This window comes from Dendrobates tinctorius, unplaced genomic scaffold (assembly GCF_039654945.1).
Source record: "Dendrobates tinctorius isolate UK_male_01 unplaced genomic scaffold, ASM3965494v1 ptg000301l, whole genome shotgun sequence".
In the NCBI taxonomy this organism is placed as follows: domain Eukaryota; kingdom Metazoa; phylum Chordata; class Amphibia; order Anura; family Dendrobatidae; genus Dendrobates; species Dendrobates tinctorius.
In genome coordinates this window covers 357,860-384,678 of record NW_027361968.1, presented here as the reverse complement: position 1 = coordinate 384,678, position 26,819 = coordinate 357,860, and the positions used below count along the sequence as shown (strand labels likewise).

Below are 26,819 nucleotides of genomic sequence, written 5' to 3'. Positions count from 1 at the left end.
AGAATGTTACTGGATTTATGGATGCGAGAGTTGCGGGAAGAATAACATTTTATTTTCTCCCTTTAACCGCTCTTACAATAAACTAGCCTTACATGAGTTAAATGTCATATACCTACAATTAACAGAGAATCTTTGAAATAGCTTGTGTTATTGTAGCTGACGTTTCCAGTAAGATTTAGGGTTAAGGCTACAATTAGGGCAAAGTTTAGCCTCATTAATTCGGCAACTGCAGGTAAAATATTAGTCTGGGCGGAAATCCTCACTTTCCTACAGAAGATGCCAGGGACAGGTGATATTTTACCCATAGACATGATTGTTGGGGATCAACCATCTCTTTTGGAGGCTCTGACGTGAGTCTGACCTGGAGGCCACGTGTCCTCTATAGAACCAAAGTGGAGGAGAAATGGGTGCTCAGAAGTAGATCACTAATCCAGCTGGCGATTTGCAGGGAAGAGAAATACGATTGTGATCATTGATGATCTGGAGGACTCGGGTAATGAGAAGAAGAGCCAGATCCTACGCTCGCAGCCAACGATTGCCAATTACGCCAGCGACCTGATTCTCATTTCATATGAAGACAAGACTGAGAACATGGGACAATCGGCAAAATCAAAGATCCTAAATTGTTTTCTTCAACTTTCAGGTATTAAACAGAAATCTCTTTATTACTGATCCATGTGGTCGTCTCATATCTGGTAGCTACAATCCACCGATGAGTCTGTGAGGGACGTTCAGATAGGACTGTGTGTAGGACAATATTAGGACTGCGGAACACAAGAAATAGAATCCTAAATCTCTGCAACAAATACAGAACCGATGCGATGGGCACAGCTAGGAACGATGAAAGATTCACACAAAAGCAGCAATCATTATTGTCGTGTAACCATTCCGAATAGGCTACCTAAAAGTATGAAACACGTCTTAATACTGTATATCATTTATAAAGTTTATGTTATAAATTAAGGACGTAATAACAAAACAAGAACTCATCAGAAAAAGGGGCATGTGAAGCAAGAGAGGGGCTGCTGCTAGGTCATGTTCATTTCATCTGGCATCTCGAGAGAGAGAGCCTTATGTCATCAGGAATTAATAACAATAAACATAATGATAAATAATAAATAAATATAGAATCTAAATACAGATAAAAAAAATGATGAAAACACTCTGGTAAAATGCACCATCTGTACTCCATAGATTATTATATCTTAAATAAATCATATCTAACAAATGATTATAAAGTACAGGCCAGAATAAATACCTAAGAATTATTAATGAATATACCAAAATTAGTCCGAAATGTATATAATATCTGGCACTTCCAAACAATATCAAAACAAAAAGGTTTCGGATCTATATCTAGATAACCCGAAAGAAACAAAGAGATCCAGTACTAGAATAAAATATCATATTTTATTGAAGAAATTTTTTAAAAAGTTTAAAATGACAAATTGCCCAGCAGGAGGCGCTCAAAACACTAATGAAAAATAATAAAGTCACATAAACCATGCAGTAGTCCATATAATATACTGTAAATACATAAATCTTGATGCAGCAATCGGATATATACTAGTTACAATAAAAGGAGTTTGCCATCTCCATAAATATACTAGATATCCACGACAGGATATAAAAAGTGAAGGTAATCCAGATATATACAGCCAAACAAATAACCCGATGTCTCAAATAATTGTGCTAGTCAGAGCTTGAGAGTATACGGAAGAAGCTAGTGCGAGACGCGCATTGAGGTGGAGGAGGCCACGCCATTCACTGTCACCAGTGTCCTCTTCTTGCAGGTATAATTAATCTCAGTTTTTCAGGCTTGCCGATTTTGGCTTTATGTAGTATACTCATAATATGATATTTTATTCTAGTACTGGATCTCTTTGTTTGTTTCGGGTTATCTTGATATAGATCCAAAACCTTTTTTGTTTTGAAATGAGTTATTAAATCCAAAACATTCATACCAATATACCACAATAACAAAAAAGGGAATAATAATAAATAATAATGACACCAATGGTTAAATACTTGATGGAATAATAAAGTGACCCTGGTAAAAAAAAAGCTCCGGCGAAACGCGCGTTGGGCACAGCCCTAAAAGCGGGGATGTTTCATTCTCTTTGATATCACATTATCCATGTACAATCACTTTATTATTTATTTATTATTTATTTTTTCTCGTGCTAGTCTCTCACATGAAAACCCAGCACTGCTGCCGACACTCACACCGGAGCGTGCGCTGCACAGAAATACATATAACCGCACGCTCCAGTCCGAGTGTCGGCGGCAGTGCCGGGTTTTCATTTGCTGTGACTGTGACAAAGGAGGGGGTGAATATTGGGCGACTGGGGGACAAGATGTTCAACTGGTAAAACATTTATTTTACATGAAAGATCATCTCAAGTTTAAAACTATATAATTGGACTCTCTAAAGTATTGGAGAATATCATAAAGATGCAAAGAGAGGACTAATAAAATATTATAAATGAAAAAAGGAACGTTCTGTTTGTTTTACAGGCAAAAGCTCAGAATATTCATCAAAGTACTCACAATTTGAAAATCAGAGAAACATGTCATTATACAGATCCGGACCAAGTGAAACTAAGGTAATATGTCATCCATGCAACATCCGGTATAGACCTGGGGTAATATGTCATCTATGCTACATCCGGTATAGACCTGGGGTAATATGTCATCTATGATACATCCGGTATAGACCTGGGGTAATATGTCATCTATGATACATCCGGTATACACCTGGGGTAATATGTCATCTATGATACATCCGGTATAGTCCTGGGGTAATATGTCATCCATGCAACATCCGGTATAGACCTGGGGTATTATGTCATCTATGATACATCCGGTATAGTCTTGGGGTATTATGTCCTCTATGATACATCCGGTATAGACCTGGTGTAATATGTCATCTATGATACATCCGGTATAGCCCTGGGGTAATATGTCATCCATGCAACATCCGGTATAGACCTGGGGTATTATGTCATCTATGATACATCCGGTATAGTCCTGGGGTATTATGTCCTCTATGATACATCCGGTATAGACCTGGTGTAATATGTCATCTATGATACATCCGGTATAGTCCTGGGGTAATATGTCATCCATGCAACATCCGGTATAGACCTGGGGTAATATGTCATCTATGATACATCCGGTATAGTCCTGGGGTATTATGTCCTCTATGATACATCCGGTATAGACCTGGTGTAATATGTCATCTATGATACATCCGGTATAGCCCTGGGGTAATATGTCATCTATGATACATCCGGTATACACCTGGGGTAATATGTTATCTATGATACATCCGGTATAGACATGGGGTAATATGTCATCTATGATACATCCGGTATAGACCCGGGGTAATATGTCAGCTATGATACATCCAGTATAGACCTGGGGTAATATGTCATCTATGATACATCCGGTATGGACCTGGGGTAATATGTCATCTATGATACATCCGGTATAGACCTGGGGTAATATGTCATCTATGATACATCTGGTATAGACCTGGGGTAATATGTCATCTATGATACATCCGGTATAGTCCTGGGGTAATATGTCATCCATGCAACATCCGGTATAGACCTGGGGTAATATGTCATCTATGATACATCCGGTATGGACCTGGGGTAATATGTCATCTATGATACATCCGGTATAGACCTGGGGTAATATGTCATCTATGATACATCCGGTATAGTCCTGGGGTATTATGTCCTCTATGATACATCCGGTATAGACCTGGTGTAATATGTCATCTATGATACATCCGGTATAGCCCTGGGGTAATATGTCATCTATGATACATCCGGTATACACCTGGGGTAATATGTTATCTATGATACATCCGGTATAGATATGGGGTAATATGTCATCTATGATACATCCGGTATAGACCCGGGGTAATATGTCATCTATGATACATCCAGTATAGACCTGGGGTAATATGTCATCTATGATACATCCGGTATGGACCTGGGGTAATATGTCATCTATGATACATCCGGTATAGACCTGGGGTAATATGTCATCTATGATACATCTGGTATAGACCTGGGGTAATATGTCATCTATGATACATCCGGTATAGACCTGGGGTAATATGTCATCTATGATACATCCGGTATAGACCTGGGGTAATATGTAATCTATGATACATCCGGTATAGTCCTGGGGTATTATGTCATCTATGATACATCTGGTATACACCTGGTGTAATATGTCATCTATGATACATCCGGTATAGACCTGGGGTAATATGTCATCTATGATACATCCGGTATACACCTGGGGTAATATGTCATCTATGATACATCCGGTATACACCTGGGGTAATATGTCATCTATGATACATCCGGTATAGTCCTGGGGTAATATGTCATCCATGCAACATCCGGTATAGACCTGGGGTATTATGTCATCTATGATACATCCGGTATAGTCTTGGGGTATTATGTCCTCTATGATACATCCGGTATAGACCTGGTGTAATATGTCATCTATGATACATCCGGTATAGCCCTGGGGTAATATGTCATCCATGCAACATCCGGTATAGACCTGGGGTATTATGTCATCTATGATACATCCGGTATAGTCCTGGGGTATTATGTCCTCTATGATACATCCGGTATAGACCTGGTGTAATATGTCATCTATGATACATCCGGTATAGTCCTGGGGTATTATGTCCTCTATGATACATCCGGTATAGACCTGGTGTAATATGTCATCTATGATACATCCGGTATAGCCCTGGGGTAATATGTCATCTATGATACATCCGGTATAGTCCTGGGGTATTATGTCCTCTATGATACATCCGGTATAGACCTGGTGTAATATGTCATCTATGATACATCCGGTATAGCCCTGGGGTAATATGTCATCTATGATACATCCGGTATACACCTGGGGTAATATGTTATCTATGATACATCCGGTATAGATATGGGGTAATATGTCATCTATGATACATCCGGTATAGACCCGGGGTAATATGTCATCTATGATACATCCAGTATAGACCTGGGGTAATATGTCATCTATGATACATCCGGTATGGACCTGGGGTAATATGTCATCTATGATACATCCGGTATAGACCTGGGGTAATATGTCATCTATGATACATCCGGTATAGTCCTGGGGTATTATGTCCTCTATGATACATCCGGTATAGACCTGGTGTAATATGTCATCTATGATACATCCGGTATAGCCCTGGGGTAATATGTCATCTATGATACATCCGGTATACACCTGGGGTAATATGTTATCTATGATACATCCGGTATAGATATGGGGTAATATGTCATCTATGATACATCCGGTATAGACCCGGGGTAATATGTCATCTATGATACATCCAGTATAGACCTGGGGTAATATGTCATCTATGATACATCCGGTATGGACCTGGGGTAATATGTCATCTATGATACATCCGGTATAGACCTGGGGTAATATGTCATCTATGATACATCTGGTATAGACCTGGGGTAATATGTCATCTATGATACATCCGGTATAGACCTGGGGTAATATGTCATCTATGATACATCCGGTATAGACCTGGGGTAATATGTAATCTATGATACATCCGGTATAGTCCTGGGGTATTATGTCATCTATGATACATCTGGTATACACCTGGTGTAATATGTCATCTATGATACATCCGGTATAGACCTGGGGTAATATGTCATCTATGATACATCCGGTATACACCTGGGGTAATATGTCATCTATGATACATCCGGTATAGACATGGGGTAATATGTCATCTATGATACATCCGGTATAGACCTGGGGTAATATGTCATCTATGATACATCCGGTATAGACCTGGGGTAATATGTCATCTATGATACATCCGGTATAGACCTGGGGTAATATGTCATCTATGATACATCCGGTATAGACCTGGGGTAATATGTCATCTATGATACATCCGGTATAGACCTGATGTAATATGTCATCTATGATACATCAGGTATAGACCTGGGGTGATATGTCATCTATGATACATCCGGTATAGTCCTGGGGTAATATGTCATCCATGCAACATCCGGTATAGACCTGGGGTAATATGTCATCTATGATACATCCGGTATAGACCTGATGTAATATGTCATCTATGATACATCCGGTATACACCTGGGGTAATATGTCATCTATGATACATCCGGTATAGTCCTGGGGTAATATGTCATCCATGCAACATCCGGTATAGACCTGGGGTAATATGTCATCTATGATACATCCGGTATAGTCCTGGGGTATTATGTCCTCTATGATACATCCGGTATAGACCTGGTGTAATATGTCATCTATGATACATCCGGTATAGCCCTGGGGTAATATGTCATCTATGATACATCCGGTATACACCTGGTGTAATATGTCATCTATGATACATCCGGTATAGCCCTGGGGTAATATGTCATCTATGATACATCCGGTATACACCTGGGGTAATATGTCATCTATGATACATCCGGTATAGACATGGGGTAATATGTCATCTATGATACATCCGGTATGGACCTGGGGTAATATGTCATCTATGATACATCCGGTATAGACCTGGGGTAATATGTCATCTATGATACATCTGGTATAGACCTGGGGTAATATGTCATCTATGATACATCCGGTATAGACCTGGGGTAATATGTCATCTATGATACATCCGGTATAGACCTGGGGTAATATGTAATCTATGATACATCCGGTATAGTCCTGGGGTATTATGTCATCTATGATACATCTGGTATACACCTGGTGTAATATGTCATCTATGATACATCCGGTATAGCCCTGGGGTAATATGTCATCTATGATACATCCGGTATACACCTGGGGTAATATGTCATCTATGATACATCCGGTATAGACATGGGGTAATATGTCATCTATGATACATCCGGTATAGACCTGGGGTAATATGTCATCTATGATACATCCGGTATAGACCTGGGGTAATATGTCATCTATGATACATCCGGTATAGACCTGGGGTAATATGTCATCTATGATACATCCGGTATAGACCTGGGGTAATATGTCATCTATGATACATCCGGTATAGACCTGATGTAATATGTCATCTATGATACATCAGGTATAGACCTGGGGTAATATGTCATCTATGATACATCCAGTATAGACCTGGGGTAATATGTCATCTATGATACATCTGGTATACACCTGGGGTAATATGTCATCTATTATACATCCGGTATAGACCTGGGGTAATATGTCATCTATGATACATCCGGTATAGACCTGGGGTAATATGTCATCTATGATACATCCGGTATAGACCTGGGGTAATATGTCATCTATGATACATCTGGTATACACCTGGGGTAATATGTCATCTATGATACATCCGGTATAGACCTGGGGTAATATGTCATCTATGATACATCTGGTATAGACTCGGGGTAATATGTCAGCTATGATACATCCGGTATACACCTGGGGTAATATGTCAGCTATGATACATCCGGTATACACCTGGGGTAATATGTCAGCTATGATACATCCGGTATACACCTGGGGTAATATGTCAGCTATGATACATCCGGTATACACCTGGGGTAATATGTCAGCTATGATACATCCGGTATAGACCTGAGGTAATATGTCATCTATGATACATCCGGTATAGACCTGGGGTAATATGTCATTTGTGATACATCCGGTATAGACCGGGGGTAATATGTCATCTATGATACATCTGGTGTAGACGTGGGGTAATATGTCATCTATGATACATCCGGTATAGACCTGGGGTGATATGTCATCTATGATACATCCGGTATAGACCAGGGGTAATATGTCATCTATGATACATCCGGTATAGACCTGGGGTAATATGTCATCTATGATACAGCTGGTATAGACCTGGGGTGATATGTCATCTATGATACATCCGGTATAGACCAGGGGTAATATTTCATCTAGGATACATCCGGTGTAGACCTGGGGTAATATGTCATCTATGATACATCCGGTATAGACCTGGGGTGATATGTCATCTATGATACATCCAGTATAGACCAGGGGTAATATGTCATCTAGGATACATCCGGTATGGACCTGGGGTAATATGTCATCTATGATACATCCGGTATAGACCAGGGGTAATATGTCATCTATGATACATCCGGTATAGACCTGGGGTAATATGTCATCTATGATACATCCGGTATAGACCCGGGGTAATATGTCATCTATGATACATCCGGTATAGACCTGGGGTGATATGTCATCTATGATACATCTGGTATAGACCTGGGGTAATATGTCATCTATGCTACATCCGGTATAGACCTGGGGTAATATGTCATCTATGATACATCTGGTATACACCTGGGGTAATATGTCATCTATGATACATCCGGTATATACCTGGGGTGATATGTCATCTATGATACATCTGGTATAGACCTGGGGTAATATGTCATCTATGCTACATCCGGTATAGACCTGGGGTAATATGTCATCTATGATACATCCGGTATAGACCTGGGGTAATATGTCATCTATGCTACATCCGGTATAGACCTGGGGTAATATGTCATCTATGATACATCCGGTATAGACCTGGGGTAATATGTCATCTGTGATACATCGGGTATAGACCTGGGGTAATATGTCATCTATGATACATCCGATATAGACCTGGGGTAATATGTCATCTATGATACATCGGGTATAGACCTGGGGTAATATGTCATCTATGATACATCCGGTATAGACCTGGGGTAATATGTCATCTATGATACCTCTGATATATACCTGGGGTAATATGTCATCTATGATACATCCGGTATAGACCTGGGGTAATATGTCATCTATGATACATCCGATATAGACCTGGGGTAATATGTCATCTATGATACATCTGATATATACCTGGGGTAATATGTCATCTATGATACCTCTGATATATACCTGGGGTAATATGTCATCTATGATACATCTGATATATACCTGGGGTAATATGTCATCTATGATACATCCGGTAAAGACCTGGGGTAATATGTCATCTATGATACATCCGGTATAGACCTGGGGTAATATGTCATCTATGATACATCCGGTATAGACGTGGGGTAATATGTCATCTATGATACATCGGGTATAGACCTGGGGTAATATGTCATCTATGATACATCCAGTATAGACCTGGGGTAATATGTCATCTATGATACATCCGGTATAGACCTGGGGTAATATGTCATCTATGATACATCTGATATAGACCTGGGGTAATATGTAATCTATGATACATCTGGTATAGACCTGGGGTGATATGTCATCTATAATACATCCAGTATAGACCCGGGGTAATATGTCATCTATGATACATCCAGTATAGACCTGGGGTAATATGTCATCTATGATACATCCGGTATAGACCTGGGGTAATATGTCATCTATGATACATCTGATATAGACCTGGGGTAATATGTAATCTATGATACATCCGGTATACACCTGGGGTAATATGTCATCTATAATACATCCAGTATAGACCCGGGGTAATATGTCATCTATGATACATCCAGTATAGACCCGGGGTAATATGTCATCTATGATACATCCAGTATAGACCTGGGGTAATATGTCATCTATGATACATCCAGTATAGACCCGGGGTAATATGTCATCTATGATACATCCAGTATAGACCCGGGGTAATATGTCATCTATGATACATCCAGTATAGACCTGGGGTAATATGTCATCTATGATACATCCAGTATAGACCTGGGATGATATTTATTTGTTCACAGTACTTATCAACAGTTTCTCACTATATAAGCTGAGAGCAGTATGATGCAGCATAGAGATCGTGTTCCCATAAATTTAGGGCCGGTTTTAGACAAAGCGGGGTCCTGACACCTGGGCAAAAGTTTAAAGTGGGGCCGGAAATGCTCACATATTATACCATCGCACAGAAACATTTTGGTTGTATTTACTTGCGCTGAATTCAGGCCGTTAAACGACCGTGATAGGCAATATTGAAGTCATTCAAAGCTTGTTATTATTATTATTTATTGTTATAGCGCCATTTATTCCATGGCGCTTTACATGTGAGGGGGGGTATACATAAAAACAAGTACAATAATCTTAAACAATACAAGTCATAACTGGTACAGGTGGAGAGAGGACCCTGCCCGCGAGGGCTCACAATCTTCAAGGGATGGGTGGTAATACAGTAGGCGAGGGTAGAGCTGGTCGTGCAGCGGTTTGGTCGATCGGTGGTTACTGCAGGTTGTAGGCTTGTCGGAAGAGGTCGGTCTTCAGGCTCTTTTTGAAGGTTTCGATGGTAGGTGAGAGTCTGATATGTTGTGGTAGAGAGTTCCAGAGTAGGGGTGATGCGCGAGAGAAATCTTGTATGCGATTGTGGGAAGAGGAGATAAGAGGGGAGTAGAGAAGGAGATCTTGTGAGGATCGGAGGTTGCGTGCAGGAAAGTACCGGGAGACGAGGTCACAGATGTATGGAGGAGACAAGTTGTGGATGGCTTTGTATGTCATGGTTAGGGTTTTGTAATGGAGTCTCTGGGCAATTGGGAGCCAGTGAAGGGATTGACAGAGGGGAGAAGCTGGGGAATAGCGGGGGGACAGGTGGATTAGTCGGGCAGCAGAGTTTAGAATAGATTGGAGGGGTGCGAGAGTGTTTGAGGGGAGGCCACAGAGCATGAGGTTGCAGTAGTCAAGGCGAGAGATGATGAGGGCATGGACTAGGGTTTTTGCAGATTCTTGGGTGAGGAATGAACGGATGCGTGAAATATTTTTGAGTTGAAGTCGGCATGAAGTGGAAAGGGTTTGGATATGTGGTTTGAAGGAGAGATCAGCGTCAAGGATTACTCCGAGGCAGCGAGCTTGTGGGACTGGGGAGAGTGGGCAGTCATTTACTGTAATTGATAGGTTCGTAGGGGGGGTCGCGTGAGATGGGGGAAAGATGATGAATTCTGTTTTGTCCATGTTGAGTTTCAGATATCTAGTGGAGAAGAAGGATGAAATAGTGGACAGACATTGAGGGATTCTGGTTAGTAGGGAGGTGATATCTGGTCCAGAGATGTAGATCTGTGTGTCATCAGCATAAAGAGTTTTGTTGCCGAGTTTCTTTACTCCGGTTGAGAAAGAATAACGGATACAGATAGTCCTCGATACAGTATAGTGCAGGTCCATTATAGTACATATAGTACAATGCACTCCCCATGGTGTTTGATAGAGTATAAGACAGCTCCCCTCATAGAGTATAATGCAGCCCCCTCAGGGTATAATGCAACCCCCTCTCAGAGTATACTGCAGCCCCCCTCAGAGTATAATGCAGCCCCCCTCAGAGTATAATGCAGCCCCACACAAACACACAGTATAATGCAGCCCTCAACACACACACACACACACACTGTAATACCGACACACATACACACAGTATAATGCAGTCCCCCGCACACACAGTATCATGCAGCTTCCCACAGAGTATAATGCAGCCCCCTCAGAGTGTAATGCAACCCACCTTAGAGTATAATGCAGCCCTACAAACACACAGTAAAATGCAGCCCCCAACACACACACTATAATGCAGACACACACATACACACAGTATCATGCAGCCTCCCTCAAAGTATAATGCATCACCCTCAGAGAATAATGCAGCACCCTCAGAGTATAATGCAGCCACAAACACACACAGTATAATGCAGACAAGCACATACACACACAATATAGTGCAGACAAACACATACACACACAGTATAATGCAGACAAACGCATACACACACAGTATAATGCAGACCCCCACACAAACACAGTATAATTCAGCCCCCACCCACAGTATAGTGCAGACGCTGATGATGACATCATCATGCGCCCAATGAGTCAGAAGCATTGGGGGGTGATGGAAGAGGAAGCGTCATCTGACTCTCTTTCCTCCATCACTGCTTTCAACTGTATCAACATCTATGATGCCGTTAAGTTGAATGTGCGATGCGGGGGGTGGCGCCGGGCCCCACAGTGACTGCGTGGTGTGGCACGCCACTGGCTGGGGTCCCATGGAGGAGGTGGGGCTCTAGGCAGCTGCCTGTCCCTAATGCTGGCCCTGCATGAAATGTCACTTACGGGCTACTTGCTGTGGTTTTGCTACTATCCTTGTTTCCTCTGAGCAGATCTAGCAGAGCTCTGAATGCAGAGTCCTTTATTAGCCGCACCCACAATACACTGGCAGCTTTCTTCATACATTGTACATTTTCTGAATGCTGCAAATTAGTATTTAGGAAGGGGTTACACAAGGATGAGCAGATGGCACGAGACACCCAGTCCTCCAGTGATCATCTCCTCATGATAAAACACTGATTTTATGGAAACAACAGGTCACGTTCTAGGAAGTGACACATCACTGGAATCTGGTCTCAGCCCCTCCATGCTTCTTATAGATCGAGTATCAAATACCTGTTGACAAATTCCCTTTATTGTAATTTCTTTCCAGCAGAGAGGAGCCGTTTATGATCCATTCTTAGAGGTATCGAATGCTCCTCACATGCCTCCTGCAGAGCAGCAATCTTCCTATGTGGAACGTGTAAGTCCTACACTTCTTTTGGTTTTATATTTCTTGTTCCAATACTCCCACACGTCACGATGTTCATGTACAGATAACACCGCTTCTCTCCGCCATGATATTAATGCCATTGGAATATGAATCGGATATTCGTAACTGAAGTCTTTGTATTTTGTGCAGCCCACACCAGCTTCATCAAGATCCACCGCTGGCATCTTCTCTAGGTCGGAGGAGAGAGACTATTTCTGGCTGAAGAAACTCCTCGCATCAGAAGAATTTGGACACAAGGACGTTCATTGCTATAAAACTTTAGGTAACGACGAGGTGTTGGCCTTTAAGGTTAAGTTTATGATTTTATACCACAGTGTGAAGAATGGGAAGATCCGTCTCACTGACAGCAAAGATTCTCTGTATCATACGGAGCTGGAGCAGCTGTCAATCAAATTTGGTGAGAAGCCATAGTGTCTCCATCGGAGACAGGAGACCATGTGCTACAATGTACCCACTGGTTATCTTTCTTCTCCTTGTTTTCGTCTTCTTCCTTGTCGTCTTCATTCTTTTACATTGTTCTATTTTCTTTCTCGTCATAAATCTTCATTAACGCCTTTGATGTCTTCATCGTTCTCATCTTCTGTTTCTCTTCTCTGTCTTATGTTATTTGCTTTTTATCTCCTTTATGTCTTATCCTCTTGTATGTCTCTTTTACTTCTACTTCTCCATTTTTCTTTCTTTATATATTTTTCTTTGTATCTCCTTCGAGCATTTTGCTCACATCTCTGACTTTCTTTCTTTCTCTTTATTTATTTTTCTTTTCTTTGACTTTCCTTTCTTAACTTCTTCTTTCTTCCTTTTCTTTTCTACTTCTCATCTGCTCGATGTCTTCTGTTTATCTCTTCCTCATTTTATTCTGTTTCTTCTTTTTATCTGTCTTTTTTCCTCTTTAATGTCTTTATCATCCTCATCTTCTTCCTTTTCTTTTCTGTTCCTTTTTTTGCTTTTTCTTTCATTTTATTATCTCTTGATTTCTTTGCATTTTTATTTTCTTCTTTTTTCTTTTATACTTTTTTCATGTGCTATTTTGCCCCTTTCTTTTTCTTGTTTTATCCTGTTGTGTCTTCTATATATGTCCTTCATCTTTTGTCTTTCATGGTTTCTTCATCCTCATCTTCTTCCTTATCTCACATTCTTCTCTCTTTTGCTATATATTTGTATGATTTATCTCTTTCATTTATTGCTCTTATTTTATTCATTTTTATTCTTTAGTCTTCTTCAAATTCTCTTTCCTAATATAACTCACATTATGCTTTATTCTCTTTTTCAGTTCCTCTTTTTCTTCATACCCCTTTTTCATTTTATTCCCTTTTCTCATATTTCCCTTTTTATTCTTTTCCTCCATTTCCTTTTCATTTTTTCCTTGTCCTTTTATTTAAAACTCTTATTACGACTTTCTTTTTCTCTTTTGCTTAGTGTCTTTTATATTCTCTCACTATTGTCTTATCATCTTCTTCGTAGTCTTCTTACTTCCCAGTTATCAGTTTCTTTTTTCACTTTCGTTATATTTCTTAGATTTTCATTGTCTTTTTCAATTTTCTTATTTTGTTACTTTTCTTTTACAGTACTTTTATCATTATCACATTTACTTTTACTTTTCTTTTATTCCTCTTTTCTATATCTTTCTATTTGTATCCATTTCATATCTTTATCTTCTTTTTCTTTTCTTGGGGGGAGGTCTGTCTCTTTTTCGTTGTATATCTTGTGACTGTTATTCTCTTCATGGGGAAGGTCTGTCTCTTTTTCCTTGTATATCATGTGACTGTTTTTTCTTTTCTTGGGGGACGTCTGTCTCTTTTTCCTTGTATATCATGTGACTGTTTTTTCTTTTCTTGGGGGACGTCTGTCTCTTTTTCCTTGTATATCATGTGACTGTTTTTTCTTTTCTTGGGGGACGTCTGTCTCTTTTTCCTTGTATATCATGTGACTGTTTTTTCTTTTCTTGGGGGAGGTCGGTCTTTTTTTCCTTGTATATCATGTGACTGTTTTTTCTTTTCTTCGGAGAACATCTGTCTATTGTTCATTATATATCATGTGACTGTTTTTTCTTTTCTTCGGGGGAGGTCTGTCTCTTTTTCGTTGTATATCTTGTGACTAGAGTTGAGCGACTTTTGTTTTTTTAGGGTCGCGTTTCGTTTCGTGAAACCCGACTTTTCCAAAAGTCGGGTCGAGCAAGATCGTCCGATTATAGGGAAAAGTCGGGGTCGTCCCGAAACACGAAACCCAATGTAAGTCAATGGGGAATAAAAGTCGGCAGTGAGAGGAGGACAGGAAACACACCTACAGTGCCCATTTGAATGCCAAAAGCATCAATTCTTCTTACTTAAGCTTGTCAACCTTAATTAACTTCATAATACAAGTTACGCACTGAAAAATGGGGGTTATTTGGCTACAGACTGTGGGGGGGAGGGCTGGCTCCAGGTTTTCATGTGCCCTGGGCGAAAGAGCGCCCCTTTAACACATACCACAACTCATCATGCTCCGATACGGCAGAGAAATAGCGGTATAGTACAATGAAAAATACCTCACTTTTTACATCTCATGACGAGGCCCATCTATTTCTCCATACAGAATCATTGGTCCCATATAATGTTTGAAACAGTATATGATGAGCTCCACATAATGCTACAGTATATGTTGGTCCCCATGGATGAAGCTCCACTGTCTTATGGGCCCAAATAATGCTCCAAACATAATGGGCCCCATTTCTAATGCTCTAGTGTATAATGGGCCCTGTAAATGCTGCTCCAGTGTCTGATGTCCACCTTTGGAATGTTCCAGTGTATGGTGGGCCCCATCTATCATTCTCAGACGGTGTTAGGACCAGTATGGATTGCACGTGATTGCACAAAGGTTAGAAAGGGTACCGTATCCCCAGAAAACATGTATGGATAGCGTACACATTCAAAATATATGTCTCAGGAGGCAGGCTCAGACGGTGTTAGGCCCAGTATGGATTGCACGTGATTGCACAAAGGTTAGAAAGGGTACCGTATCCCCAGATAACATGTATGGATAGCGTACACATTCAAAATATATGTCTCAGGAGGCAGGCTCAGATGGTGTTAGGCCCAGTATGGATTGCACGTGATTGCACAAAGGTTAGAAAGGGTACCGTATCCCCAGATAACATGTATGGATAGCGTACACATTCAAAATATATGTCTCAGGAGGCAGGCTCAGACGGTGTTAGGCCCAGTATGGATTGCACGTGATTGCACAAAGGTTAGAAAGGGTACCGTATCCCCGGATAACATGTATGGATAGCGTACACATTCAAAATATATGTCTCAGGAGGCAGGCTCAGACGGTGTTAGGCCCAGTATGGATTGCACGTGATTGCACAAAGGTTAGAAAGGGTACCGTATCCCCAGATAACATGTATGGATAGCGTACACATTCAAAATATATGTCTCATGAGGCAGGCTCAGACGGTGTCAGGCACAGTATGGATTGCACGTGATTGCACAAAGGTTAGAAAGGGTACCGTATCCCCAGATAACATGTATGGATAGCGTACACATTCAAAATATAATAATAATAATAATAATAAATTTTATTTTTATAGCGCCGACATATTCCGCAGCACTTTACATTTCAGAGGGGATTTGTACAGACAATAGACATTACAGCATAACAATAATCACATACAGTAGATTATAACAAATACCAAGAGGAGTGAGGGCCCTGCTCGCAAGCTTACAGTCTATGAGGAAAGAGGTAGACACGAAAGGTGGGTGGTAACAGTTGCAACGGCACTCGCACGGTGTCGTGCGCTAGGTGGTGACCCCGGCCATGGGGGGGGAGGCAGCACAGTTAGGGAGTTTTAGAAAGTGGCATATGTTGATGTTGGACATTCAGCTGATGCAAAAGGCGAAATAGGTGAAGTACCAGGAAGAGGTGGACCAGAGCAAGCCATTTTTCTGTCACCCTATGTGTCATCAGGGGAAGGTGGGACAAAATCCTTGGAAACCCATGCATGGTTCATTTTAATGAAGGTTAGATCATCCACATTTTGGGTTGACAGACGGGTCCTTTTTTCTGTCAGGATTGATCCAGCTGCACTGAAGACTCTTTCCGATAGCACACTTGCAGCTGGGCAAGCGAGCTCCTGTAAGGCATATTGGGCCAATTCAGGCCAGGTGTCCAGTTTAGCGGCCCAATAGTCAAAGGGGAATGACCTGTGTGGGAGAACATCGATATGGGAGGAAAAGTAGTTTGTAACCATAGTTGACAACTGCTGTCTCCTGTCACTTTCCATCGATGCAGTATTACCAGTTGTGTGAGCGGTATTTGAAAAATCAGTCCACAACATTGTCATGAAACCCCTGTCTCCAACGCCACTTCTGCTGTGTGCACCACGAACACCTCTGCCAAGCTGCACCCGGCCCGTACGGCTCGTGTGAGAACCATCACCGCTGCTGTGTGCTGGGAATGCCTCAAGCAACCGATTTACCAGAGTTGCTTGTTTATTAGCCAATATTAGGTCAAGGTTCTCCTGTGGCATGATGTTTTGTAATTTGCCTTTATAGCGTGGATCCAGGATGCTGGCCAACCAGTAGTCGGCATCGTTCATCATTTTGGCAATGCGGGGGTCCCTTTTTATGATCCGCAAGGCATAATCTGACATGTGGGCCAATGTTCCCGGTGTCAATGATGCACTGCGAGTGCTGGTTGGAGGAGCACTTTCTGGCAAATCCACATCCCTACAGTCACGCACAAACCCTGTACCAGACCTTGCCACGCCAACATTTTCACTTGCCCCACGAGATGCATCCTCCTCCCCTAAGTAATCATCCCCATCATCATCCTCCTCCTCCTCTTCTTCCTCCACCTCGTCCAGGAGAGGTCCCTGAGCAGACAATGGCTGAATGTCATCATGGATTCCCTCCTCCTCTTCCTCCTCATCAACATTGGCTGCAGACGCCTGCTCCTTAAGGTGCGTCAAAGTTTGCATGAGCAGACGCATAAGTGGGATGCTCATGCTTAGGATGGCGTCGTCTGCGCTTACCAGCCGTGTGCATTCCTCAAAACACTGAAGGACTTTACAAAGGTCTTTCAGCTTCGACCACTGCACACCTGTCAACTCCATGTCTGCTCTCAAAGTGCCTGGCCGTGTATCCTCCCACAAATGCATTATGGCCTGCCTCTGCTCGCACAGCCGCTCCACCATGTGCAGGGTGGAGTTCCACCTTGTTGCAATGTCGATAATGAGGCGGTGGTTGGGAAGGTGGAGCAATCGCTGCAGCTTCTGCATACGAACGGAGTGTACAGGCGACCGGCGGATGTGCGCGCACAGTCTTCGCACCTTCTGGAGCAGGGCTGTTAACTCCGGATAATTTTTGAGGAAGCACTGCACCACCAGGTTCAAGGTGTGAGCCAAGCAAGGTATGTGGCTGAGTTTTGAAAGGGCTATGGCTGCCACAAAATTACGGCCATTATCACTAACTACCTTGCCTGCCTCAAGATGTACACTGCCCAGCCATGACTCAGTTTGTCGCTTCAAATACTCGGCCAGCACCTCGGCGGTGTGTCTGTCGCCCAAACACATCATCTGCAACACAGCCTGCTGACGCTTTCCACTAGCTGCTCGATAGGGGGACACATCGTGTGCAACAGTGGCAGCTGCAGATGGAGTGCTCGTACGACTGCGCTCTGTGGACGAGCTTTCGCTTCTGGAGGAGGAGGAGGGTCGAACGCCTACAGCCAACTGTTTCCTATACCGTGGGCTAGGCAGCACTGTCCCACCACCGCTGTCCCCTGTGGACCCTGCATCCACCACATTAACCCAGTGCGCAGTGATGGACACGTAACGGCCCTGGCCATGCCGACTGGACCATGCATCAGTTGTGAGGTGCACCTTTCCGCTCACTGACTGCTTGAGTGCATGGACAATGCGGTCTTTCACATGATGGTGGAGGGCTGGGATGGCTTTGCGAGAGAAGAAGTGGCAACTGGGTAGGTCATAGCGTGGTACTGCATAGGCCATGAGTTCGCGGAAAGCTGTGCTTTCCACCAACCGAAAGGGCATCATCTCAAACGAGATTAGTTTGGCAATGTGGGCGTTCAAACCCAGTGTACGCGGATGAGAGACTGAGTACTTTCTTGACCTACTCATAGTGTCTGGGAGGGTGAGCTGGACTTGAGAGCTGCATATGGTGGAAGTAGCGGTGGACAGGGCGGACTGAGAGAGGGTTGATGATGGTGATGGAGTTGGTGTTCTTTCTGATGGCCTAGAATCAGTATTTCGTTGATATAACAGTGGGATTCCCTGACTGCTGTGGTCTTGCAACGACACCTCAACATTTGCTGCTGTGCTAACCGGTGGGCTTACAGTGGGGGAAACAATGTAGCGTTGCTGACTACCTTCGTTGTGATCAGTTGCACATGTGGCACTTGAGGTTTGGTGTTGTGTCCACGCTTGCAAGTGCATGGTGGTTAAATGTCTAAGCATGCAACTGGTATTCAAATTTTTCAGATTTTTCCCTCGGCTAAAGGTCTTTGCGCACTTCTTACAGATAACCTTGGCCTGATCATGAGGATTTTGTTCAAAAAAGTGCCACACTGCACTCTTCCTACTTTGGCAGACATTTTGCGGCCTAGCACGCTGTGATCTTTTGACCCTCTGGACAAGCTGTCCAGCAACTCTTTTGATGTTTGGAACCTGTCTTTGGAGTGCTCCGGGCCTGCCAGATAACAGCTGTTGCGATGTCGATGTCTGCTGTGGATGCTCCTCATCTGAGCTATTGGAAGCAGCACCCTCTTCCCCCAATGGATGCCAATCTGGGTCAACAACTGGGTCATCCATCACCTCCTCTTCTATGCCATGTGCACCTTCCTCTGTGTCACCGTGTATGGTGGTATAGTGTGCAGGAAGGGGCACCTGAGTCTCATCAGGGTCAGAATCTGGCTCTGTACACTGCGAGGACAATGTAGTGCTCTGAGTGAATGTACCAGCAGAATCATCCATCAGCGGCTGTGCATCAGTGCACTCCATGTCAGATTAATCTTGGCCTGGGTAATTCACCATTTCACTTGATAATCCAGGCATGGTATGTGAAAACAGCTCCATGGAGTAATCAGTAGTATGAACTGCGTCATCCTTCAATCTTGGTTGGGGTGGACACAAGGAAAGGTGTGGTTCATGAACATGAGCCTCCAATGACGACTCAGTGCTTTTACTTTTTACAACTGAAGAAGAGGAGGCGATAGAGCTGGAGGCTGAGTCAGCAATGTAAGACAAAACTTTTTCCTGATGCTCTGGCTTTAAAAGCGGTTTGCCAACTCCTAGAAAACTAAGCGTTCGAGGCCTTATGTAGCCAGACGATGACGCAGGGTCAGCACCTCCTGCATTCGGTCCTATTTTGCTCTTGCCACTACCATCAGATCCACCACCAACACCATCATTACCAGCTGCCAACCCCTGCCCAATTCCACGGCCTCTTCAACCAGCCTTCCTCATTTTTGGTAAAAATGTAGACAAAATCCAACAAACTATATAGTAATGTAAAACAAGGTACAAGGTGTCTATAGGACAGGGGAGATTTTGAATTTCTGCAGACACTTGTGGACACTGGACACTTTTGGGTTGTATGAGGCCCACTGATATCTGAGCGCTATGTGACAGGCTCGATGGCACAGCTGTGACCAAAGTGACTAGAGGATAAGGGAGATTTTGAATCTCTGCACACACTTTTGGACACTGGACACTTTTGGATTGTGTGAGGCCCACTGATATCTGAGCGCTATGTGACAGGCTCGATGGCACAGCTGTGACCAAAGTGACTAGAGGATAAGGGAGATTTTGAATCTCTGCACACACTTTTGGACACTGGACACTTTTGGATTGTGTGAGGCCCACTGATATCTGAGCGCTATGTGACAGGCTCGATGGCACAGCTGTGACCAAAGTGACTAGAGGATAAGGGAGATTTTGAATCTCTGCACACACTTTTGGACACTGGATGGACACTTTTGGATTGTGTGAGGCCCACTGATATCTGAGCGCTATGTGACAGGCTCGATGGCACAGCTGTGACCAAAGTGACTAGAGGATAAGGGAGATTTTGAATCTCTGCACACACTTTTGGACACTGGATGGACACTTTGGGATTGTGTGAGGCCCACTGATATCTGAGCGCTATGTGACAGGCTCGATGGCACAGCTGTGACCAAAGTGACTAGAGGATAAGGGAGATTTTGAATCTCTGCACACACTTTTGGACACTGGATGGACACTTTTGGATTGTGTGAGGCCCACTGATATCTGAGCGCTATGTGACAGGCTCGATGGCACAGCTGTGACCAAAGTGACTAGAGGATAAGGGAGATTTTGAATCTCTGCACACACTTTTGGACACTGGATGGACACTTTTGGATTGTGTGAGGCCCACTGATATCTGAGCGCTATGTGACAGGCTCGATGGCACAGCTGTGACCAAAGTGACTAGAGGATAAGGGAGATTTTGAATCTCTGCACACACTTTTGGACACTGGACACTTTTGGATTGTGTGAGGCCCACTGATATCTGAGCGCTATGTGACAGGCTCGATGGCACAGCTGTGACCAAAGTGACTAGAGGATAAGGGAGATTTTGAATCTCTGCACACACTTTTGGACACTGGATGGACACTTTTGGATTGTGTGAGGCCCACTGATATCTGAGCGCTATGTGACAGGCTCGATAGCACAGCTGTGACCAAAGTGACTAGAGGATAAGGGAGATTTTGAATCTCTGCACACACTTTTGGACACTGGATGGACACTTTTGGATTGTGTGAGGCCCACTGATATCTGAGCGCTATGTGACAGGCTCGATGGCACAGCTGTGACCAAAGTGACTAGAGGATAAGGGAGATTTTGAATCTCTGCACACACTTTTGGACACTGGATGGACACTTTTGGATTGTGTGAGGCCCACTGATATCTGAGCGCTATGTGACAGGCTCGATGGCACAGCTGTGACCAAAGTGACTAGAGGATAAGGGAGATTTTGAATCTCTGCACACACTTTTGGACACTGGACACTTTTGGATTGTGTGAGGCCCACTGATATCTGAGCGCTATGTGACAGCCTCGTTGGCACAGCTGTGACCAAAGTGACTAGAGGATAAGGGAGACTTTGAATCTCTGCACACACTTTTGGACACTGGACACTTTTGGATTGTGTGAGGCCCACTGATATCTGAGCGCTATGTGACAGGCTCGATGGCACAGCTGTGACCAAAGTGACTAGAGGATAAGGGAGATTTTGAATCTCTGCACACACTTTTGGACACTGGATGGACACTTTTGGATTGTGTGAGGCCCACTGATATCTGAGCGCTATGTGACAGGCTCGATGGCACAGCTGTGACCAAAGTGACTAGACGATAAGGGAGATTTTGAATCTCTGCACACACTTTTGGACACTGGACACTTTTGGATTGTGTGAGGCCCAATGAATATCTGAGCGCTATGTGACAGGCTCAATGGCACAGCTGAGACAAAAGTGACTAGAGGATAAGGGAGATTGGATTGCTTTTAAAAAAGCAGTTTGCGGAGCAGTGGGTAAACAGCAATGCAGGAATGTCAGGAAGCCTTAGAAGGCAGCCCAACAACCAACACCACTGATACACCACTATATAGCCTCCCCTTGCACTGCACACACAGTGACTGGTGTGTTGTGCAGGCCAAATTGCTAGCAGCAGAAGCAGTTTTTTTGTCTTCTCAGCAGGACAAAAAAAAAAAATTGGGATTGCTTTTAAAAAAGCAGTTTGCGGAGCAGTGGGTAAACAGCAATGCAGGAATGTCAGGAAGCCTTAGAAGGCAGCCCAACAACCAACACCACTGATACACCACTATATAGCCTCCCCTTGCACTGCACACACAGTGACTGGTGTGTTGTGCAGGCCAAATCGCTAGCAGCAGAAGCAGTTTTTTTGTCTTCTTCCCTGCCTAACGCTCTCCCTACAGAATCAGCAGCAACCTCTCCCTATACTAAGATCGGCAGAAGTAAGATGGCGGTCGGCGTGCACGCCCTTTTATACCCCCTGTGACGCCCACCAAAGCAAGCCAATCACTTGCATGCCCTTCTGAAAGATGGTGGTGACCCGTGCCTATGTCATCACGTTGCCCACAGTGTCCGTGGATCCTGATTGGCTGAAAAAGAGCGCAAAACAAACTTTTGAAACGCGACTTTGGCGCGTAAGTCGCCGACCTCGTGGCCGACCTCATCCTAGGGTCGGGTTTCGTTTCATGAAACCCGACTTTGCCAAAAGTCGGCGACTTTTGAATTTTTTCGACTCGTTTCGCTCAACTCTACTTGTGACTGTTTTTTCTTTTCTTGGGGGTGGTCGGTCTCTTTTTCCTTGTATATCATGTGACTGTTTTTTCTTTTCTTCGGGGAATATCTGTCTATTGTTCCTTATATATCATGTGACTGTTTTTTTTTCTTTTCTTGGCGGGAGGTCTGTCTATTTTTCCTTGTATATGATGTGGCTGTTTTTTCTTTTCTTGGGGGAGGTCGGTCTCTTTTTCCTTGAATATCATGTGACTGTTTTTTTCTTTTCTTCGGGGGAGGTCGGTCTCTTTTTCCTTGTATATCATGTGACTGTTTTTTCTTTTCTTCGGGGGAGGTCGGTCTCTTTTTCCTTGTATATCATGTGACTGTTTTTTCTTTTCTTGGGGGAGGTCGGTCTCTTTTTCCTTGTATATCATGTGACTGTTTTTTCTTTTCTTCGGGGGAGGTCGGTCTCTTTTTCCTTGTATATCATGTGACTGTTTTTTCTTTTCTTCGGGGGACGTCTGTCTCTTTTTCCTTGTATATCATGTGACTGTTTTCTCTTTTCTTCGGGGGAAGTCTGTCTCTTTTTCCTTGTATATCATGTGACTGTTTTTTCTTTTCTTCGGGGAACATCTGTCTATTGTTCCTTATATATCATGTGACTGTTTTTTTTCTTTTCTTGGGGGGGTCTGTCTATTTTTCCTTGTATATGATGTGACTGTTTTTTCTTTTCTTGGGGGAGGTCGGTCTCTTTTTCCTTGTATATCATGTGACTGTTTTTTCTTTTCTTGGGGGGAGGTCTGTCTCTTTTTCGTTGTATATCTTGTGACTGTTTTTACTTTTCTTGGGGGTGGTCGGTCTCTTTTTCCTTGTATATCATGTGACTGTTTTTTCTTTTCTTCGGGGAACATCTGTCTATTGTTCCTTATATATCATGTGACTGTTTTTTTTCTTTTCTTGGGGGGAGGTCTGTCTATTTTTCCTTGTATATGATGTGACTGTTTTTTCTTTTCTTGGGGGAGGTCGGTCTCTTTTTCCTTGTATATCATGTGACTGTTTTTTCTTTTCTTCGGGGGAGGTCGGTCTCTTTTTCCTTGAATATCATGTGACTGTTTTTTCTTTTCTTCAGGGGAGGTCGGTCTCTTTTTCCTTGAATATCATGTGACTGTTTTTTCTTCTCTTCGGGGGAGGTCGGTCTCTTTTTCCTTGTATATCATGAGACTGTTTTCTCTTTTCTTCGGGGGACGTCTGTCTCTTTTTCCTTGTATATCACGAGACTGTTTTTTCATTTCTTCGGGGAATGTCTATCTCTTTTTCCTTGTATATCATGTGACTGTTTTTTCTTTTCTTCGGGGGACGTCTGTCTCTTTTTCCTTGTATATCATGTGACTGTTTTTTCTTTTCTTGGAGGGAGGTCTGTCTCTTTTTCCTTGTATATCATGTGACTGCTTTTTCTTTTCTTTGGGGGAGGTCTGTCTCTTTTCCTTCTTTATCATGTGACTGTTTTTTCTTTCTGGGATTTTCCAGGGAAGAGGAAGGTGATTGTGGTGATTGATGATCTGGATGAGATTGGACACAAGTTGAAGCAGCAGATTCTGGAGAGACAGCCGAGTCTCGGGGCGATGGTGGCAGAGATCTTCCTCTTCACTAGATCTGAGAAGAAGAACCTGGATCAGGACAAGCACAGAAGTAGAATGAGCAAATCAACAATGGACAAAATCAGCAATCTGAAGAAATGTCTGACATGAAAATCACAAGAGACTGAAATAATGTTCTGTGACAGCTGAGGAATAAGGGGTTAATGTGAAATTCCAGGAGAAGATTATGTAATATATTGCTCTGTGTTCGTTGTCAGTGAATGACAACCGTCATTGTCGACATCCATCGCTATACACATGTCTGGTCCCATAATTCGCTGTGTTACAATGTATTTGTGCAGATGGAGTCAGTGACAGAAGAGAGATCTGTGCAGATCTAAGAGGCGGCTCAGATAGTGAGGACCTGTGAATAAAGCCAAAAAATTATAAAAATTGCGGAAACTTATATGTTCCCTCCACCAGTCGCTAAATATTCCTAAATATAATACTTTTACTATTATTTTTAGTATAACATCTGTGCCCAGTAAATGAACCATTATCAAACAATGGACTCCCGGTATTTTATAGCCTATCGGATGAGGATTTCTATAAACTGATTTACTATTGTAGATAAATATCCCTGGGATACAATTATCTGGCAGCCGGGTTAGCAATATTGTATGGACACCAATATGAGCTCTGTACGAAGTATTACATTATCCTGCACTATTCTTTGTGCACGTGCTACCTTGTTTAAATCCACATACATCCCTTTTCCAAAGTCAGTTAACAGCTTGCAATTCATTCTTAAAGGACAACACATAATAATCTTAGCTCAGTATCTATATACATACTGTAATTGCCTTAAATTGTCTGTCATCCACTTCCGTCTGGATGTCCCCGAATCCCACAATCCACTGAGCCGTACAGGAAGTACGCCGACCGCCATTTTGGTACACCCAAGGGATGCCGCTCGGATCCAGGCCACCGCTGCCATCCCAAACGCCGCTGGGATCCCAGCTGCCGCTCGGATCCAGGCTGCCGCTGCGATCCTGACTGCCGCTGTGATCCCGACTGCCGCTGGGATCCCGGCCGCAGCTTGGATCCCAGCCGCCGCTTTGATCCCAGATACCGCTCGGATCCAGGCCACCGCTGCGATCCTGACCGCCGCTGCGATCCCAACCGCTGCTGGGATCCCGGCCACCACTGGGATCCCAGCTGCCGCAGGGATCCCAGCCACCACTCGGATCCAAACTGCCGCTCGGAACCAGGCTGCCGCTGCGATCACGGGGCTGTGAAAGGGATGTAACAAGGGGGTATAACGAGAGGGGTGTAATGAAGGGGGTGTAATGAGAGGGTGTAATGAGGGGGGAGTAATGAGAGGGATGCCGCTGCCGGACCCCCACCAGGACCCACCATCTGACTAAACGCGCCGAATCCCACCGCTGCCTGCCCACCCACCTCCGTGCAGTCACAGCGGGCAGGAAAGACTGCAGCTTGAGGCCTGTGTTGGAGATTGGGTGCGGCCACCCTCTGGTGGCGCCACACACCATCTCCAGCACAGGCCGCAAAACACCGTCCTTCCTGCCAGTTGTGACTGCACGGAAGTGGGTGGGCCGCCACCCCCAGCACTACAAAGCTGCCCCCATCGTGATGTTACTGCCCTCCCGATGTGATAGCATCGGGCACACACCTAGTGTAATATATGATTAACCACCACTGCCTGCAGTGCACGCCCAGTCATGCATTTTAGAGTCTCTATTGCTTCTCTTTATGAAAGAACTAACATGTAGCCCTCTTTACATGTTTCACTGCTGAAGCTGCTTCCTCAAGGGGTACAGATAAGAAACTGTTCTCCAATATCCCCTGAAGAAACTTCTTCAGTGGTGAAACATATCCTATACCCACAGGACGAAGATCCTTTGGTCTCTACAGGGCCTTCTACACCACTTACTTTGGCAATGGCAGTGATAGTACAGGACTGGAATTATCAGAGCAGATGGCACTGGATACAATGTAATTAGAGTGAGATAAAGGTGGAGGAGACTCCTACAGCCATCAGTCCCATCACTGCTGTCATTCTCCTGGGGCCACCGGCAAATAAAAGCTGGACTGCACTTTTTTACCAAGGCAGCTGAAACATGTCCCATTGTATAACCCAAAAAAGGCAGCAAACTAAGCCCAAATAGTAAAAAATGAACAAGTAACATAAAACCAATAAAAGAAATAAAAAGGGAGATGTAAGCAGAGAATCCCGTGTAAAAACAGTCACCACATACAAATGAAAATATTCCCAAGGGATGGATAGTAATA

At 43.4% G+C, this 26,819-nt stretch overlaps 1 protein-coding gene across 5 annotated transcripts in view; it reads left to right on the top strand.

Annotated features, from left to right (window-relative positions):
- Positions 1–25,073, top strand: part of LOC141073437 (uncharacterized) — a 37,731-nt gene extending 12,658 nt beyond the window's left edge. Inside the window, exons 8-12 of one of the 5 annotated variants that reach the window (XM_073560647.1) lie at positions 449–643; positions 2,518–2,606; positions 12,545–12,634; positions 12,794–12,926; positions 24,457–25,073. In XM_073560647.1, coding sequence (XP_073416748.1) covers positions 449–643; positions 2,518–2,606; positions 12,545–12,634; positions 12,794–12,926; positions 24,457–24,677 — 728 coding nt within the window. In that variant the 3' untranslated portion in view covers positions 24,678–25,073. Of the gene's footprint in view, positions 1–448; positions 644–2,517; positions 2,607–12,544; positions 12,635–12,793; positions 13,062–24,456 lie in introns of all 5 variants that reach the window. The other 4 variants (XM_073560645.1, XM_073560646.1, XM_073560649.1 and 1 more) reach the window with 4 other exon arrangements.
- The last annotated feature ends 1,746 nt before the right edge of the window (positions 25,074–26,819 follow it).